The sequence below is a fragment of the Juglans microcarpa x Juglans regia genome, chromosome 6D (genome assembly GCF_004785595.1).
Source record: "Juglans microcarpa x Juglans regia isolate MS1-56 chromosome 6D, Jm3101_v1.0, whole genome shotgun sequence".
In the NCBI taxonomy this organism is placed as follows: domain Eukaryota; kingdom Viridiplantae; phylum Streptophyta; class Magnoliopsida; order Fagales; family Juglandaceae; genus Juglans; species Juglans microcarpa x Juglans regia.
In genome coordinates, this window is record NC_054604.1 from 20,916,375 (window position 1) to 20,933,087 (window position 16,713).

The following is a 16,713-nucleotide window of genomic DNA, read 5'->3' on the forward strand; positions in this document are numbered from 1 at the left end:
ATAAAAATTAAAAGTTGATAAAATAATATTAGAATATTTTTTTAATATTACTATTATTTTGATATTTGAAAAAATTGAATTATTTATTATATTTTGTGAAGAAATTTAGAAAAGTTATAATGATGAGATGAGATGAAAAACTTTTACTATCCAAATATGGCATTTATGGATCTATTGAAATGTGTTTAAATGTAAATATGTTGAAATTTGTATTTGAATGTATGTATGAAATAAATTAAAACGTGTTTAATATTTTTATGAAAAATTAAAAAAATAATAGATGATATCAATAATTAATTCAAGTTAAACTTGTCAACCAAACACACCAAAAAAAAAAAAAAAAAGAAAAAAAAAAAGAAAAAAACCTAACAGTCGAATATCGCGGAGTCTCCATTATTAGACTTCTTCCTTCGGATCAGATTAATGACGTTTCCATTCACAACTCTTTATGTTTCTGATCATTGCAAAGTCTTACAAGCAAGCTCTTCAAGGGCAACTTGAGAGGTGTTGAGATAGATAGATGTAAAAGCTAGAAGACCTCAGACAAATCCATGTTTTAAGTAAAAGGAAACATGATCTGGGTTGTCTATTCTTGATATCGACCATCAAATTCTGATAACTTTTTTTCTTTTATATTTTGTTTTTGCGGATGGGGTCAGAGTCTCCCCAAAGAACAGCATGTTGCTTTTGTTTCTCCACCAAGAAGAATGATCTGCAGAAGAGCAGCAGCAAAGGGGGTGCAGGAACAAACATGGAGGACAGAGACTGGGAACAGAAGGATGAGATTTTATCTGATTTAAGCACCTTCTCTGTTGACGAACAAGAAAGGAGGATGAAGAAGGCATTGAAGGAGGAGGAGAGGGTTAGTAGGGAGGCTGAGAGGGTTGTTCAATGGGTGAAGCAAGAATCAGCAAGAATGGATGCTTCAGTGATCAACGCTGTACTGAGCAAGAATGAACGAAAATCAATCGAGTAATGGTTTTTTATTGAAAAAAAAAAAATCAATCTCTCTTGTTTTCCTTTGGATGTACAGATTGGAAACTGTGAATTACTTGTTCATGGCAACTGCTTTTCATAGCTGAATGAATTTGGTATAATCTTGTGTGTAAATATGAAAGCATTGGAAGAAACAAATTAAATGATTGTTTTGCTCTTTACAAATCATATCATTTTGTAAATTTTTTTTTTATAATTTATTTATTTTTACCTAAAGCATAAAAACTAGGGGAGCTTCCCGCATCATACGGTGTGGAGTAGCCCCTTCCCGACCCCCTACCAATGTCTTGCCCTGCGGGGCGGGGTAGCATGGGGCCCCATTCCTAATAAAAACGTCCATTGTTTTTCCTCTAATGCATGCAAAAGAAAATTGAGAAAATTTTCTGATCACCAATATTAGTCAAACTTAACCTCTAATTGGCTTGTTAAAAGGCGTGTGTTTTGAATGTATTCTAGTAAATAATCAGAGATGCTGAACGTTGACTAACCGAACCAAAAATCTATGATTGATCTTCTTTGAGAGGCATTTTGAATTGGATGATTTACATGGGGATCTTTATAAATGAAGAGCCATTGTATAATTATTAGGTTGGTTGAAAAGATTTGAACAGCATCTGGGGTTTGGGATATTAACAAGTACAATTTAAGGAATTTGATGTTTTAGAGACTATGTCGGAGATGCTCCTAGAAAACTCGATCAAATAACCCTCTATGTTTAGATGAAATACCATTTGTTGTATTTTTACGTAGAGTAATGTTAGATATAATTTTAATTATTTCATACATTTCTTTCGTAAAAAAGTGGGACTCATAATTAAAACATAATTTTTTTTTATAAATTTGCCAACCTTTTTTAATAAAAGTGCACAAAGCTTGCACATACTAAATTTGTACAAATAATTTTTCTTTTATTCCAAAGGAGAAGATGTTTAGAATTTGAACAAATCAACACAGATACTATTAAATAAGAGTGAAGCTACCTGCCGGATGGGTGTAAAACTTCATTTTACTCCCACAAATAATAGTAAGACACCTAGAAACTCTAGGAAAATGTAAAATGTAGGTGCATGCAGTAGTGTATGCCCCCTTCCCCTAGACACCCATACCTCCCCCCCCCCCCAAAATCCCCACTTGCTTTGTCTCTCCCCCTCCTCAAGCTCTCTCTCTCTCTCTCCCCCCTCAAGCTCTCTCTCTCCTCAAGCCTGTCGGCCTCTAAAAAAAATAAACTTGTTAAATTTTTCATGGACTTTCTAATGCAAATGTGTGTATGTAAAGAAATGGGTTTTCTTGTTATCTATTTCCTTACAAATTAAGATCTGGGCACTTGACGGAAAGAGACAGGTGGTATTTTTGGCTAATGGGTTTGTCAATGTAATGGCCTAGTGGAATTGTAATTTAATCTCTTCGATTTTTATTGTGGATTTGGACGCTGCAAATTTGAGCTTTCACTGCAAATTATTGTGGGCTTGGACCGCTGTAGATTCGGCTTCGAAGGGCTTCAATGGTCAAGACAATGGAAGAATGGGTCTTCAGAAAGAGGATCACAACAATGGAAGAATGGGTCTTCGAAGAACAATGGGTTCGAGGGTGTTGAAGGAGATGAAATCTAAAGACAAAAATGGTCTCTGTTGAAGGAGACGAAGATGGATTCGAGGGAAGAGAGGGTAGAATGGATGTGTTTCCACCATAACTTCAATAAGTCTACTATGTGTTACAACTTTACAGGCAAGCGTAAAAGTTAAATCCACACCTGACCGGTTTGAAGTATTTCCCAATAAATGAATCTGAAAATTAAATTAGGTTGGAAAGAGGCATGGCGTGCAAGGCAATATATTTATATTTACTAGGGGTGGGTAGCGGGGCCCCACCTGCCCCCATCTGCCCTTCCCCCGCATGGCGGGGGTGGCAACCCAGCTTTGCTCATGCTGGGGCAGGGCCCCCTACCCCGCATCTAGGGCCCCTAGCCCCGAGGGGGGGGGGGGGGTGGCTGGGACGGCCCAACCCCGCCCCGTCCCCACTTACATTTATATATATATTATACATATATATAAACATAAATATATATTTATATTTTACAAATTGTGTATATATAAATATATATTACAATTTGTTAGACTTGTTCTTAAATATGCATTGGCAAATTTAAAAACTACATAGTTTAAAAACTAATACACTATAATTTATATAAAATATGCACTAGCAAATTTAAAGATTACATAGCTTTTAAATTATAGTCATATTTAAAAAATTTAAATTTATAATTTGGGTCTAAAAATGTATTTTTAATTACTTTTGCACTTAGAAATAATTTTTAAATCAAATAAAATGTAGTATTTTTTTTAAGTAGGAAGAGGCGAGGAGGTTTGGGAATCTGCCCCACAGCTCACCCACCGGGGTGGGTAGCACCCCTAATATTTACTATTCTGCTTTGGAACGGATGTGGTGTTATTTGTGTTTTAACACCTTCCAATAGGAAAAGGCCAACTCAGCATTCCACAACTTAATTCTATAAGCCTCTTCACAGCTGATACTTACTAATATCAAAAGACCTACGTGAAGAAAGAATTGGTGAGCCTCATCTTGTACCAGACCACCACATGACACCACCAAGCGTTGCCCTCCAGATGGTACCGGATTGTCACACAACACCACACTAGGCATTGCCCATCAGACACTACCAGACCGCAGTCATCCTCCCTGTCTATTTCTCTCTCCCATAGCATCAACAAAGTGGGGCATTAATAAAAAATATCAATGTGGCATTAGTTTGTGAAGAATCATAGCACTATTGACTCTGCTTGCTCAAGACCTTCTCCACCTAGACTCTAAAAAATGGGATGGCTTCTTTTGGTTAGGTGTGGGCAGTGGGGCCTACACCCCGCTGCCCTTCCCCCTTCCACCCCGCCCCGCCCCCACCGCCGCTTACATTCATATATATATATATATATTATATATGTAAATATAAATATATATAAATAAATATATATATTTATATTTTACAAATTGTGTATATATAAATATATATTATAATTTGTTAGACTTGTTCATGAAATATGCACTGGTAAATTTAAAAACTATATAGTTTAAAAATTAATACACTACAATTTACACAAAATACATACTAGCAAATGTAAAAATTACATAGTTTTAAAATTATAGTCATATTTACAAAATTTAAACTTATAATTTGGGTCTAAAAATGTATTTTTAATTACTTTTGGACTAAAAAATAATTTTTAAACCAAGTAAAATGTAGTATTTGTTTTTAAGTAGACGGACGCGGGGCGGATTGAGAATCTACCTGGCACCTCGCCCACTAGGGTGGGGGACGGGGTGAGCACCCCCCGCCCCATGCGGGGCGGGGTGCGGGGAAAGGGTGGCCCCACCCCATAGGAGTAGGGTAGCACCCCTAACTTCTGGTCTCATTGAGAGTATTCAGATATACTGATATGAGAATATTCAAGATAAAAAATAGAGTTTTAGGGTCACAAAAAATTATTTGTTTTGAGGTTCATGAAGTCGAGGGTTGATGGCAATGGGTCACGGAAACGACGATGTCGTCGGCTTCGATGGTCATGGCAACGATGGTCTTTACTACAATGGAAGAATGAGTCTTTGGAGAGAAGGTCTGTTAGAATCCAGTTATGAAATTGTGTTGATGTAATGAAGAGGATGAGTTTGTAACGTTGTGTTGCTGTGTTGAGTAATAGGAAAGGCTGGAAGGTGTTTGATAAAAAGCTCAAAAGAGCCACGGGTATATTTGATAATAGGAATTCTTCGAGGGATTCCAGAAACCTCCTTACAATCAAGTCTCAGTAATTTTCTAGATGCCTTCTCTCCTTCGTCTCTACTACTATTTTCCATATTCTCCAACAAACTCTCTAATTACTAGGGAATTGATAAACTAACCCACACAACACTAAATACATCACAGTAATTAAAAAAAGATGAGTTTGAAGTTGTCAAGTCCCAAACAGTTCGTATTACAAAAACCCTCTACATAAAACCTAATAAATAAGAAACGCTGTTGTATTGTTCTGATGCTGAAAAGCTCCTGGACCCAACCTTCCAAACTCCCTGTTTCACTTGCTTCTCTAAGACCCTACACTTTATTTGAATGGATACGAAGTCGATTCCATCTCAGCCCTTCAACACTTCACTTCAGTTCTTTACTTCCGTCTTCTTCCTTCCACCTCTAAGTCTAGGGTTCCTGTAGCCACCAACATCATAACAACTTCCCTTCCTTCAAAGAACTTTGCCCACAAGGTGGGGGTAATGGGCTTGAAGCCTCCACAATGATTCCCAATTGCTCTCCTCCTTAGGAAGTCCCACCCATTTCACTAAGACCTCAATCACTGCTCGGTCTCCTTGTCTCTTCATATGTCTTTCCACAATTCCCTTGGGCTTAGGCTACACCTCCCCCATGGAGTTCGTCGGAGGAAGGGTGGGCAATACTTGGATTTGTGACCCTAGATGCTTCTTCAAGCACGACACATGAAAGGTCGGATGAATCTGGGAAGACTCGAGTAACATTAAACGATAAGCAACCTTACCAATCTTATATTCGATTTGAAACGGCCTGTAATATTTGGGAGCCAATTTCATGTTATGTCTTAGGGCTATGGTTTTTTGTCGGTAAGGTTGAAATTTTAGATACACCCATTTGCCTTTGTCAAATTCCCTCTTAGTCCTCTATTTATCAGCATAAATTTTCATTCAATGTTGGGCCTCTATTAAATTGCTCTTCAATAAATTGATAATTTGTTCCCTGCTGCATAATATTTGATCTGCTACTTCATTAGAATTAGTGCCAAGGATATATGAGAGTAAGGTTGGAGGCGGATATCCATAAACCACTTCAAATGGAGTCAATTTAGTGGCCGCATGATAGGTGTTGTTATACCGCCACTTAGCCATAGTGAGCCGTTGTGACCAAACTCTAGGTTTCACTCCAGCATAGCATCTTAGGTAGCCGTCAAGACATTTGTTCACAGCTTCAGTCTTACCATTGGTTTGGGAATGGTAGGTTGAACTGTAGTCTAGGGTAGTCTCCTGAGCATGAAAAAGGGCCTTCCAAAAGAGCTCACAAAAATGGAGTCTCGATCAGACACCATAGACTTAGGAAATCCATGGAGCTTGAATACATGCTTCATGAATTTCTCTACCACTGTTTGTGCAGTATAGGGGTGTGCCAATGCCATAAAATAGGCATACTTCATGAAACGGTCCACTACTACAAATATCACACTTAACCCTTTAGAAACAGGTAACCCATCAATAAAATCAAGTGAGATGTTTGACCAAGGTTGTTGAGGAATGGGCAGAGGTTGTAGCAACCTTGTTGGATTAGAGGTCTCATATTTCCTCCTCTGGCACATGTCACACTCCTTCACCATCTGTTTTATATCCCTTTTCATGCCCCTCCAATAAAAATCCCTCTTGGCCCTTTGATAAATTTGTTGATAGCCCGAGTGGCCAGCTTGGGGACTGTGGTGTACATATTGTAAAACCTTTTTCTTGAAATCACATTTTGAACTCAAGAATATCCTTCCCTTTTCGATAATCAACCCCTGCTGTAGTGAGAACCCTTTTGTACTTTTCTAGTTAGACTTCAGTTGATTCATTTCCAGGAAGCTTTGATAACTCTGTTTAAGTTCCTCAACCTATAAAGGAGAGGGAAAGGATAGCATGGCAGAACATAGAGATTCCTCCCTTTCCTCTCTTTTTGGGGACAAGGCATAAGCCACCCTGTTATCCTTTCCTTTTTTATATTCTATAGAAAAATCGTACCCCATTAACTTGGTCACCCACTTATTCTTGTTTTCAGTACCTACACGCTACTCAAGTAGAAATTTTAGGGCCTGCCGATCAGTCTTAACAACAAAAGACTAACCCAAGAGGTACGACCTCCATTTTTGCACTGTTGTTACCAGAGCTAACAAATCTTTCTCATAAGTCGATAACAACAAAGTCTTACCCTTAAACGCCTGACTCGAGTAAGGTATGGGTTGTCCTGATTGCATCAGTACGGCTCCAATTCTAGTCCCACAAGCATCACATTCTATAGTAAATGGCTTGCTGAAAATTGACAACCGTAAAACTGGTGGCTGTGAAACAGCCTTCTTCAAGGCCTCAAATGCTTTTCAAGCCCCCATATCCCAATTAAAAGAATTTTTTGTTAGTAGAGTTGTAAGAGGGGCAGTAATGATTCCATAACCCTTGATAAATTTCCGATAATATCCCGTTAGCCCTATGAATCCCCTTAGAGACTTCACATTCTTAGGCTCAGGTCAGTCAAGCATAGATGCAACCTTAGAAGCATCTGCCATCACCCCATCCACCTTAATCACATGGTTTAAGTAGTCAATCTCACCAACTGCAAATTCACATTTTGACAAACAAGTAGTGCTTTTGCAGCAGTGAAAAGACTTGCCTTAGGTGTCCCAAATGTTCATCTCCAGATTTACTATAAATCAAAATGTCATAAAAAAATATAAGCACAAGCCTCCTTAGATACAGTTTGAAAATATCATTCATTAGTCATTGGAAAGTTGCTGGTGCATTAGTTAGGTCGAAAGACATTACCAAAAATTCATAATATCCGTCATGCCTCCGAAAGGCTGTCTTGGGTATATCCTCATGCACTACCTGACTTGATGATAACCTGACCTCAAATCGAGTTTAGAAAAAATGATTGACCCAAACAACTCATCCAACAGTTCGTTGATGACTGGAATGAGAAACTTTGCTTTAACTGTCTCCAACTTCCATACCATCCTCCACCACAGAGGGACATAGTTTTAGCCCCTTCAACTCGACTAACTTGCCATCATAAGAGAAACTCATCAACAATTTAGAAAAATCCCACAATATAGGTCCCAATGTCTCCAACCATTGGACCCCTAATACAATGCCGCACCTAGCCAAATCGAGTAAATAAGGAGAGGGTTGAAACAGAGTACCTTACACCTTTAGATTTACTACATTGCATACCCCACCCCTCATTAAGTTTTGTCCATTAGCTACCTTAACCTTCAAGGTAATAGAAGGATCCATAAGCAGTTTCAGTTTTGGAATCAAATTAGAGATATGAAATTATGTGAGCTGCTCGAATCCACTAAAATCACCAATTTCTCCCCCTTAAGGTTGCCCATCAGTCTCATTGTGCTAACTATAGGTGTTCCAGAGATTGCTTCCAAGGAAATCTCAGGTTCCTCATCTTATCTCCCGCCTTGTTTTCCTCTACTTTTTCTACATGATCATCTGGCTGGTTGCCTCCCTCCTCCACTAACTTTTCCTCATTAGCTTGTAAGAAATAAAACCTTGGGTTTTTGTAGTTATGGGTTGGGCTCCACTTTTCATCACAATGGTAGCACAATCCCTTCTTGCATTTTTCATCCATTTGGGACGAGGATACTGGCCTAGTGGCCCCCGTTGTTTTAGGCCACTTACTGCTACTACTTCCTGAAAATGATCCTCATGAAAACCCACCAACAACTTCATTCATCTTTTCTAACATCAACTTGCTAGATTTTATTTTATACTTAAGAGGTATTCCTCTTGTATTTTTTCTAACTCATATGTTGCATTCAAATTGATAGAATTGAACATTCTAATGGGAAGACGTATTTCATCCTTTAACTTGCTGAGAAAGCAACTCAGCTTGTGTCCATCGGAGAGTTCTCTGAAATGATTGGAAAGGGCCTCAAATTGTGCCTTGTAAGCCGCGATGGAGCTAGTCTATTTTAATCGAGTTAGTGCCTCTATGGGATCGTCATACCTCGTTGGACCAAAACGAAGGAGCATCGATCTGGTGAAGGCATCCCAGTCACGTAAATGGCTCCCCTCCAAAGACTCTTGGTATCACACAAGAGCCTCCTCGTCCATGTGGTAGGAAGCCATGAGCATGTAGTGAGGCATAAGAGTCTGATAGAAATCAAAGTATTGGCTCACCTTGAAAAGCCAATGGGCTTGGTTGTCTCTATGAAAATGAGGAAATCCCAATTTAACACCCCTAAAATTCCACCTCCTTGGATCTGGTGGCTCCAGGTCATCATAATGAGGTTCACGCTGCTAGTGCTATTGGTGGTGGTGGTGCTGCTGTTGTGGCTGTTGTTGTTGATTTTGAGACATGATGAATGTACGCATAATATCATATAGGGTCTCTATATTAGTTTGTAAATCTTGTATGGATTGTTGTTGGAGTGCATTTTGTTGTTGTTCTTCATCTAGCTGGAGTTGAAAGGTCCTTTGCTGTTGATGCTTGGATCTTGTGTTATCTGCCATAGGATCGGTGGATTTTGTTGTTGATGATTGTTGATTTCTACCATAAGGGGAGAATTTGGGTTGTTATTATGATGGCGGCGATAGGAAACCTAGACTTAGAGGTGGAAGGAAGAAGATGGAAGTGAAGAACTGAAGTGAGGTCGAAGAAGTGAAGTGTTGAAAGGCTGAGATGGAACCGACGTCGTATCCATTCAAATGAAGTGCAGCGCTTTAGGGAAGCAAGTGAAACAGGGAGTTTTGAAGGCTGGGTCCAAGAGCTTTTCAGCATTAGAACAATACGACAACGTTTCTTATTTACTAGGTTTTATGTAGAGGGTTTTTGTAATACGCATCGTTTGAGACTTAATAACTTCAAATGTAGAATTCCTACTATCAAATATACGTGTGGCTCATTTGAGCTTTTTATCAAACACCTTCGAGCCTTTCCTATTACTTAACACAACAACCCAACGTTACAAACCCACTCTTCTCATTACATCAACAAAATTTCAAAACTGGATTTTAACAATAGGTATCAGAGTAGGGACCACGTCACAGGTTCAAGTCAAGGAGGGGGCAACCTATAGGCTGGATTAAAATATTTTGGTACTATATATGGGCGTAGTGTTAAGTCATTGAATATTGATAGATGAGTGAAGCTCCCAAAAGGGAAATGGCTACCACCGGGTCAATGTCGATAGAGTGGACTGCCATGGATGTCAGATTTAGAAGCGTTGTGGAATGTTATGATCTTGAGGGTTAAAAATTTAACCAAATTAATATCCAACAGTTCTAAGACTTTTGAATCAATGGTTGAGTCTTTAATAAGATCACGATAGGGAGAGAGGGTCATGAGAATGGAAGAATGGGTCATCAAAAAGAGGGTCACGACAAGGAGAGACAATCATGACCATGGGTCTGGGAGATTGGAGGGTATTGGATGGTGGTCTTGGAAGAGAGGGCCAATCTATGAAGGTCTTGATTCGGTGTTGTGTGGTCTTATTCTTAGACCCATGGGAGGACGATGTGGCACTCTCCTATTGGAGGGTATTATTTGAGGTTTAACACCATTTCCAAGATTTTCTCTTATATTTTAGTATTAAGGGAAATAAATATAAGCAGGCAGCAAAAAAAAAGGCATCAAGGAAATAAATATAAGAGTGGGGAAAATTTAAAAAAAAATGCACGAGGATCTTTACTAGAATACATATCAAGGGAATATAAGTAGCAATGCTTTTGCTTCGACTCCTTGCTATTTTGTCATGGCATCTATCTTTGGTTCATCAAACAAAAATGGAAAAAAGAGTAGAGGGAATTCTGGATCAAACAACTACTACAAAGATACGGGAAAGAAAGCGGCATTGGTGTCTTCGATCAAAGAACATGAAGGATGCAGGATGAGGCAATAGTGTCAGAAGATGGTAAACGAGCTTCTGAAAAAGGATATGGAAGAGCTAGCAAAGAAGAAGACAGAAGAGCTTGCGAAAGAAGAAGACATCCAAGAGTACTGCAGATTGTACGAAAAGTGGCTTAACTTTTCATGTCAAGAGAAAGCCATTTTTTCTTTGCATACATTAAATGCAAGCATGCTTTGCAAACCAAAAGAGAAACATATGGTTTGTAGGTGCTAGACTTTATTTGTCTACCTAACTTAAAGTTTGACATGCCTTGTCTATTGATTCTCACGTCCAAAAATAGATGTGAAACTCTCGTATGAGCACGGGCTTAATCAAATATCAGTGTATTTTTAAAATTTAGCTAAATATCAATAGAATGATCTGTATTAGCATAGTCAAAATGAAGAAGCTTTACATATGAGCTATAATATTACCAAAATTTCCTTTAAATTTGGAGATATATTGTTTATCTTCAAAAGAATTATTTTTTTTCTAAAAAAATACACCAACTGCACATTGGAACATTGTTCATTTGCTTGCTACTTAGTTGAACCTTTCACATTGGGATGCTGGATAAAATATTGGGTTATTAAATTATTAATTAACATATGGTTAGCGTAGTTGTATAATATGAAGAAAAAGACTAAAATTATTATTATTAAAAAAATAATATTATATTATTATTTTGGCTAATCCAATGTGGGGTTATATCTTGAATGATTTTGGTTTTATGCAAAACATGTACTTTTAACTAAATTTGGAGATGGCTTTGATGAAACCAATGTCAATGATCTAAGAGCATATATTTGAAAATTGATAGAAGTGAGAAGAGAGCTTAAGAGATATGCTAATATATAAAATAAATAATAAAATCTATTTTTTTCCATCAGTTTAAGTTTTTGGGACAAGTAGTGATTTCATATGATATCAGAGCAGAGATCTTGGGTTCGAACCCTGACTCTACATTCTATCACATTTAATTAAATATTCCACACGTTAGGCCATCAATTGAGTGAGAGTCTGGCCCACATGTGAGAGGGAGTATTAAGATATAAAATAAATAATAAAATCTACATCTTCACATCAGTTTAAGCTTTTGGGACAAGTGATAGTTTCACAAGATATACAAATAGTCAATTGAATGTTTTCTCTTTGATGAGTTTGTGAGTTTAAGTGTATCAAAGGTTTTGAGTTTGACTGATTTGTTACTGCTCTTTTGTACTCTACTTTTGATTATTGAACTTTTTTTATATCGTCTCCTCCAATGGATATAGACTATTCTTCAAGCTGAACCACTTAAAATATTTTGAAGACCAAGATATCTAATGATCTCATAAATGTGTTGAGAATAGAAGGCATGAGATTTGAAGAAAAGATTTGTTTTTTGCAAGTTTATTTCTTGGCCTTATAAAGTGGAATAATAATTAAGGTACTTGCGGACACTACAACATATACTAGTTTTTGTCAAGAGGAACTATGGTTAGAAAAAATATATCCACAGTGACAAAAAGTTTTTTCTCACCAAATTGATCTGTGGCAGCTTGGTGGTATATAACTGGTGAAGTAAGTCTCTTTTTCTACCAAAAGTTTAGTTGATGACAAAAACTTATCTTTCTCCATGACATTAATGGCGGAAAAAACATACAAAATTTCGTGACAAATAGTACTAGACCTACCCTCAGCTCGTGAGAAATGAGTGAATTTCCCATGAAATTCAATGGTGGATAATTGTTTTACCCATTACCATGTTCATGGAAAATGCTTGCATTCCTTTTTTTTCCCAAGAAAAATAGTCATGCAATTACAGATTTTGCATGTCCAATGTTCATGAGAAATAACCATTTCTAACCAAATACATAGTCAAAACTAATTTGATCACATGATTAGATTTCATGGCGAAAGACCAATTTTAGAATAAGCAAAAAAACATAGTTGAGAGAAAATACTTTTTGTTATGACCAAATCTCGTCAATGAAGCCTAATTTGCACGGAGTGATTGGCATGGGAAATAAAAATAAAGGCATGCAACATGGATATTTTCTACCAAATTTTCTTTTCTTAAAAAGACCAATTTTTTTGTAGCAACTTGCTTATAGAGAAATCTACATTTACCAAAAAAGGATTACAATCAAAAGAGTATTTGGCTAATACCATCACTGTATTGAAGCTACAAATTAACAACCATAAGAAGAATATCATAGCTTAAAGACTAACTCAACTATACAATAAATTAATGGCCATTCACTTCATAAAACCAACACCTGAATAACTTCAAAAAAAATATCAGAAATATAAATTATATATATCATAATACTTTTACACATTTTTCAACTGGATTAACCAGTCAATCAAGGTCTGCTGATTTACAATATATGTTTGCAAATAAGGGAGTACAGGAGGTAAGCCAACTACATCAGTAATGTTCATAACAAAATCCAGCTACATGTACACATATTTCTTGTTCTAGACACATTACTGTGATTTAGTGTGTGCTCCAATTCAACTCCATTCATAGTTGGTTGCAAAGCCTCTTAATCCACAAATATGAGGGGCTCATAGTTACCTGAAAATACCATTTACTGATCTGTATTAGCCATTAGAAAACATTTCTTACCTGGCTACTAGGACAGATGCTTAGCAAATCATATTTAGAAAGATGATATAAACAAGTTGTTTTGTGGTTTACAACCTCTATTTAATAGCCATTGAACAAGATTATACCAGACTTCAAACTATAACTAATTGTAATAATTTTGATCATAAAATATTTATACAACACCATATCTTTTCCAGCCATAAATACCTCACCATTTTTCATATTCATAAACAGCTACCTCTTACTGCTTTTACATACTTGTTGCCCTATATATTTATTTACTTTATTTCCCCCAAGCCCTATAATTCATGAGTTGTGCCATCTGAAGCAATATATACCTCAAATTTATTCCCAGCCTTATCCATTTTGACTGCATCTATCTAAGGTGGCACCATCAATTTTTTATCTCCATATACTCCAACCACTATTTGATATATTTTTATATTTATACATATATAACCAAATTGTAAAGAACATTACCACCTTCCGTGTGCAAACAGAGATGTACTAGGATAACTCATGGACTAAGTTAATTGTGAATAATTAGAATCTCAGCAAATAAGTAAAGAATACTTACTCCTGTACAAGGAATACAATAAAAAGATGTGCAGGAATATCTGATTTAATGCAGGTTGGTGCCTAGGTCTAGAACTTGCATAGAATAAAAAGACTAATGTTATTTTAGTATTAAGTTTGAAATAACCAATACACAAAGTCTACAAACCAACTTGGAACAAAGTATAAGATAATCACCCCTTGATGATAACTAGAAGTCTTCTGAAACAATAATTTTTTCCTTACTAGTTTTTGTGCAACCAACCTAGAGTCAAATCCCACACACTTCCTCACGCTCTAGACAAAAGTTTTAAAACCACCAACTTTTCCCTGCCACTTGTTCTAATATACCCTACCACAAAATATTTCCATTAAGCCCCATCAAAATATTTCCCCCTACAAACTGCCATGGCCTTTGGATTGAAACAATTCACAAAAAATGCCCATAAAAAATTTTGCTGGACCCAAATTCAGCAGATGCCTAAGCATCTTGCTAAGTCTCTCTATGAGACTCCGTATTTCCTTCCAACTCAGACATCCTTAAGTTCATCCCTTTCTCACACTCAGAAAATTCTCTCCTCAATCCAGCCATATCACCCATAATTTGGTCTAGTTTACTCTTGTAGATTTCTGCACAAGTCTTGTTCCGTTCATTCTCTTCAGCTAGAAGCACAAATGCCTTACTCTTCTTCATTGAGGGAGAGGGGTCGGGAATGACCATGTGCCCCATCCCCTTGGCGTACCCAGATCTAAACCCTAAAACATCTTTGAAAACAGCTGCAGCTGCTTCATCAACGTCCTCCTCGGGGTCTTTCTAGATCATTTTCTCCACCATTAGATTCTGAATATGATATGAAAGAAAATCATACTTTAGTTTAATGCAGTAAATCATATTCAAAATGAGAGCTTTTCCTCAAGCAAAATACACTATGAATTAATGCTTCTATGTATAATGAATATGGTATGAAAGAAAATCATATAGTCCTTAGAAGATTGAAGCAAACTTCAATCGCATTCAATTTCTGCACATTACATTCTGAATATGATATGAAAGAATATCATACTTTTGTTTCATGCACGAAATCATATTCACCAAATCATATAGTCCAGCAAGATTGATGAGAAAATGAATATGATATGTATAATGAATATAGTATGAAAGAAAATCAGTCCTAATATAATTGAATCAAACTACAATCTCTACCATATTTCTCCACCGTTAAATTCTAAATATGATATGAAAGAAAATCAGACATAAAATTAAAGCAGTAAATCATATTTAGAAAATCATACACTAGCTAAATTTAAAGAGCATTAACCACTAGATGCATTATATAGAAGATTAATGTTAGTAATAATTTCCCTATGTATCGTTAAATCATATACATGGGCTCTGTTTTTGGTGGGGAAAAGGGCATTTCCTAAATTATGCATATATATATTTGATGATGGCTATGATGTTTAGGAAAATCATTATTACACATGTCAGATGAATGACTACAGCAAGCCACTAACTTGGAACACAAGAATAAGAATGTCATTGGGCACAATCCGAGCTGTTGAGTGAGTTAAACAATACATATGCTTTTGGATGACTTCTATTTTTTCGGTCAATAAGAGCAGATATAACAATTAGTACCTGTAAAATTGCTGAACTATGTGTATATTTCCTGTAATCACAACTGCAGAGATGGTAATTTTAGATAAAATTATGTTTGTTGGATGATTCATACCAATCACCATGTAGTTATTTTTCCTTTTTCAATCACCAACAATACATTACAGTATGACTAGTTGGAATGAATTTAGATTCATTCCAGTATGTAATTGTTGTTTTTCCAAGTTTGCTTCATTTTGCATAGTGGTGTGAATCTACACTAGCTAGTTTAGGTTTATAAGGGCACTGAACTCTATGTAGTGACCCAACTCAAACTTCAAATGGCAAAATGAAGCCAATGTCATAACATTTAAGCAGAAAGATTAACATGATCATGATGTAACGTCTAAAATTATAACTAAATAAAAGAAAGATTGACATGACCACGATCGATACTACTCATCAATTTGTAAAAACCACAAAACATTTAATTTTTCCTTAAATAAAAAATGCCAATCTAATTAAGTATTTCGGGTCTCAGTAATTTTTTTTTTCTTGTTGCTTACCTCTCTTGTTTGGTTTTTTTTTTTCTTCAATTTCGTTTTATATCTCTCTCTTATCGGCCTCTTATTGTTTCAAGAAAACAAAATATTGAAGTTGATCAATAGCATATATGGAGAAAATTAAGTTAATAAAATACTGATGCAAATCATGTCACATATAAATAATCATAACAAAAGTAAATAGTCTCAAGAGACATGCCAATTAAGTGATGAACTCGATCTCAAGTGTTTTGACATGTTATAGTCTCAAGAGACATGCTAATTATCTGATATCTCCATTACTTTGAAAAAGGAAGAAAAAGGTATAAAATATATAGGGATAAATAAAGTGATGAACCAGTTCAATGAAAAACTGTTGCACCTTCTGATAGCAGCAAAAACTCACCAAAATAATCTACCTAGCTACGTCTTACTAATTATAGAAGATTAAATTAAAACCGACATTGCAATATAATTTCTTGTTCTTCTTACATTTTCCAGCTTTGTATTTGTGATTGCATATAGCTAGATAGATGACCCTTGTTGCATGATTATGGGGTACCGACAAGACCTTTTGCTATTAAATTACTTTAAACACAGTAATAAATTTGAAAATCCCAATCCCATAGTTTAATCCAGTGCAAACTAACATGCAAGGGCTAAAAGAGCAAAGAGAGGTACTGTGTCAGCGCCGTCCTTTGCCATACAATTCCACATTACATCCGCGTGAAGTTAATGCTTCTATCTAACTCCCTCAACTGTAAA

The 16,713-nt window shown here is 36.3% G+C and overlaps 1 protein-coding gene and 1 long non-coding RNA gene across 2 annotated transcripts; one reads left to right on the forward strand and one right to left on the reverse strand.

The window, feature by feature from the left end:
• Window positions 1-417: 417 nt before the first annotated feature.
• Window positions 418-1,110, forward strand: LOC121268848. The gene has a single exon (XM_041173111.1). It carries the CDS (start codon window positions 650-652, stop codon window positions 974-976), a length of 327 nt encoding a protein of 108 aa, XP_041029045.1. The 5' UTR covers window positions 418-649; the 3' UTR covers window positions 977-1,110.
• An 11,829-nt stretch (window positions 1,111-12,939) lies between these two features.
• LOC121235220 lies at window positions 12,940-14,037 on the reverse strand. The gene is made up of 2 exons (XR_005934533.1): window positions 13,832-14,037; window positions 12,940-13,221 (listed from the first exon to the last, which is right to left on the reverse strand). It is a non-coding gene; the product is annotated as an uncharacterized LOC121235220 (long non-coding RNA).
• Window positions 14,038-16,713: the final 2,676 nt, after the last annotated feature.

Bases quoted from the DNA above. Each gene is read 5' to 3' on its own strand.
- LOC121268848 (XM_041173111.1), top strand. From the start codon at position 650: ATGGGGTCAGAGTCTCCCCAAAGAACAGCATGTTGCTTTTGTTTCTCC.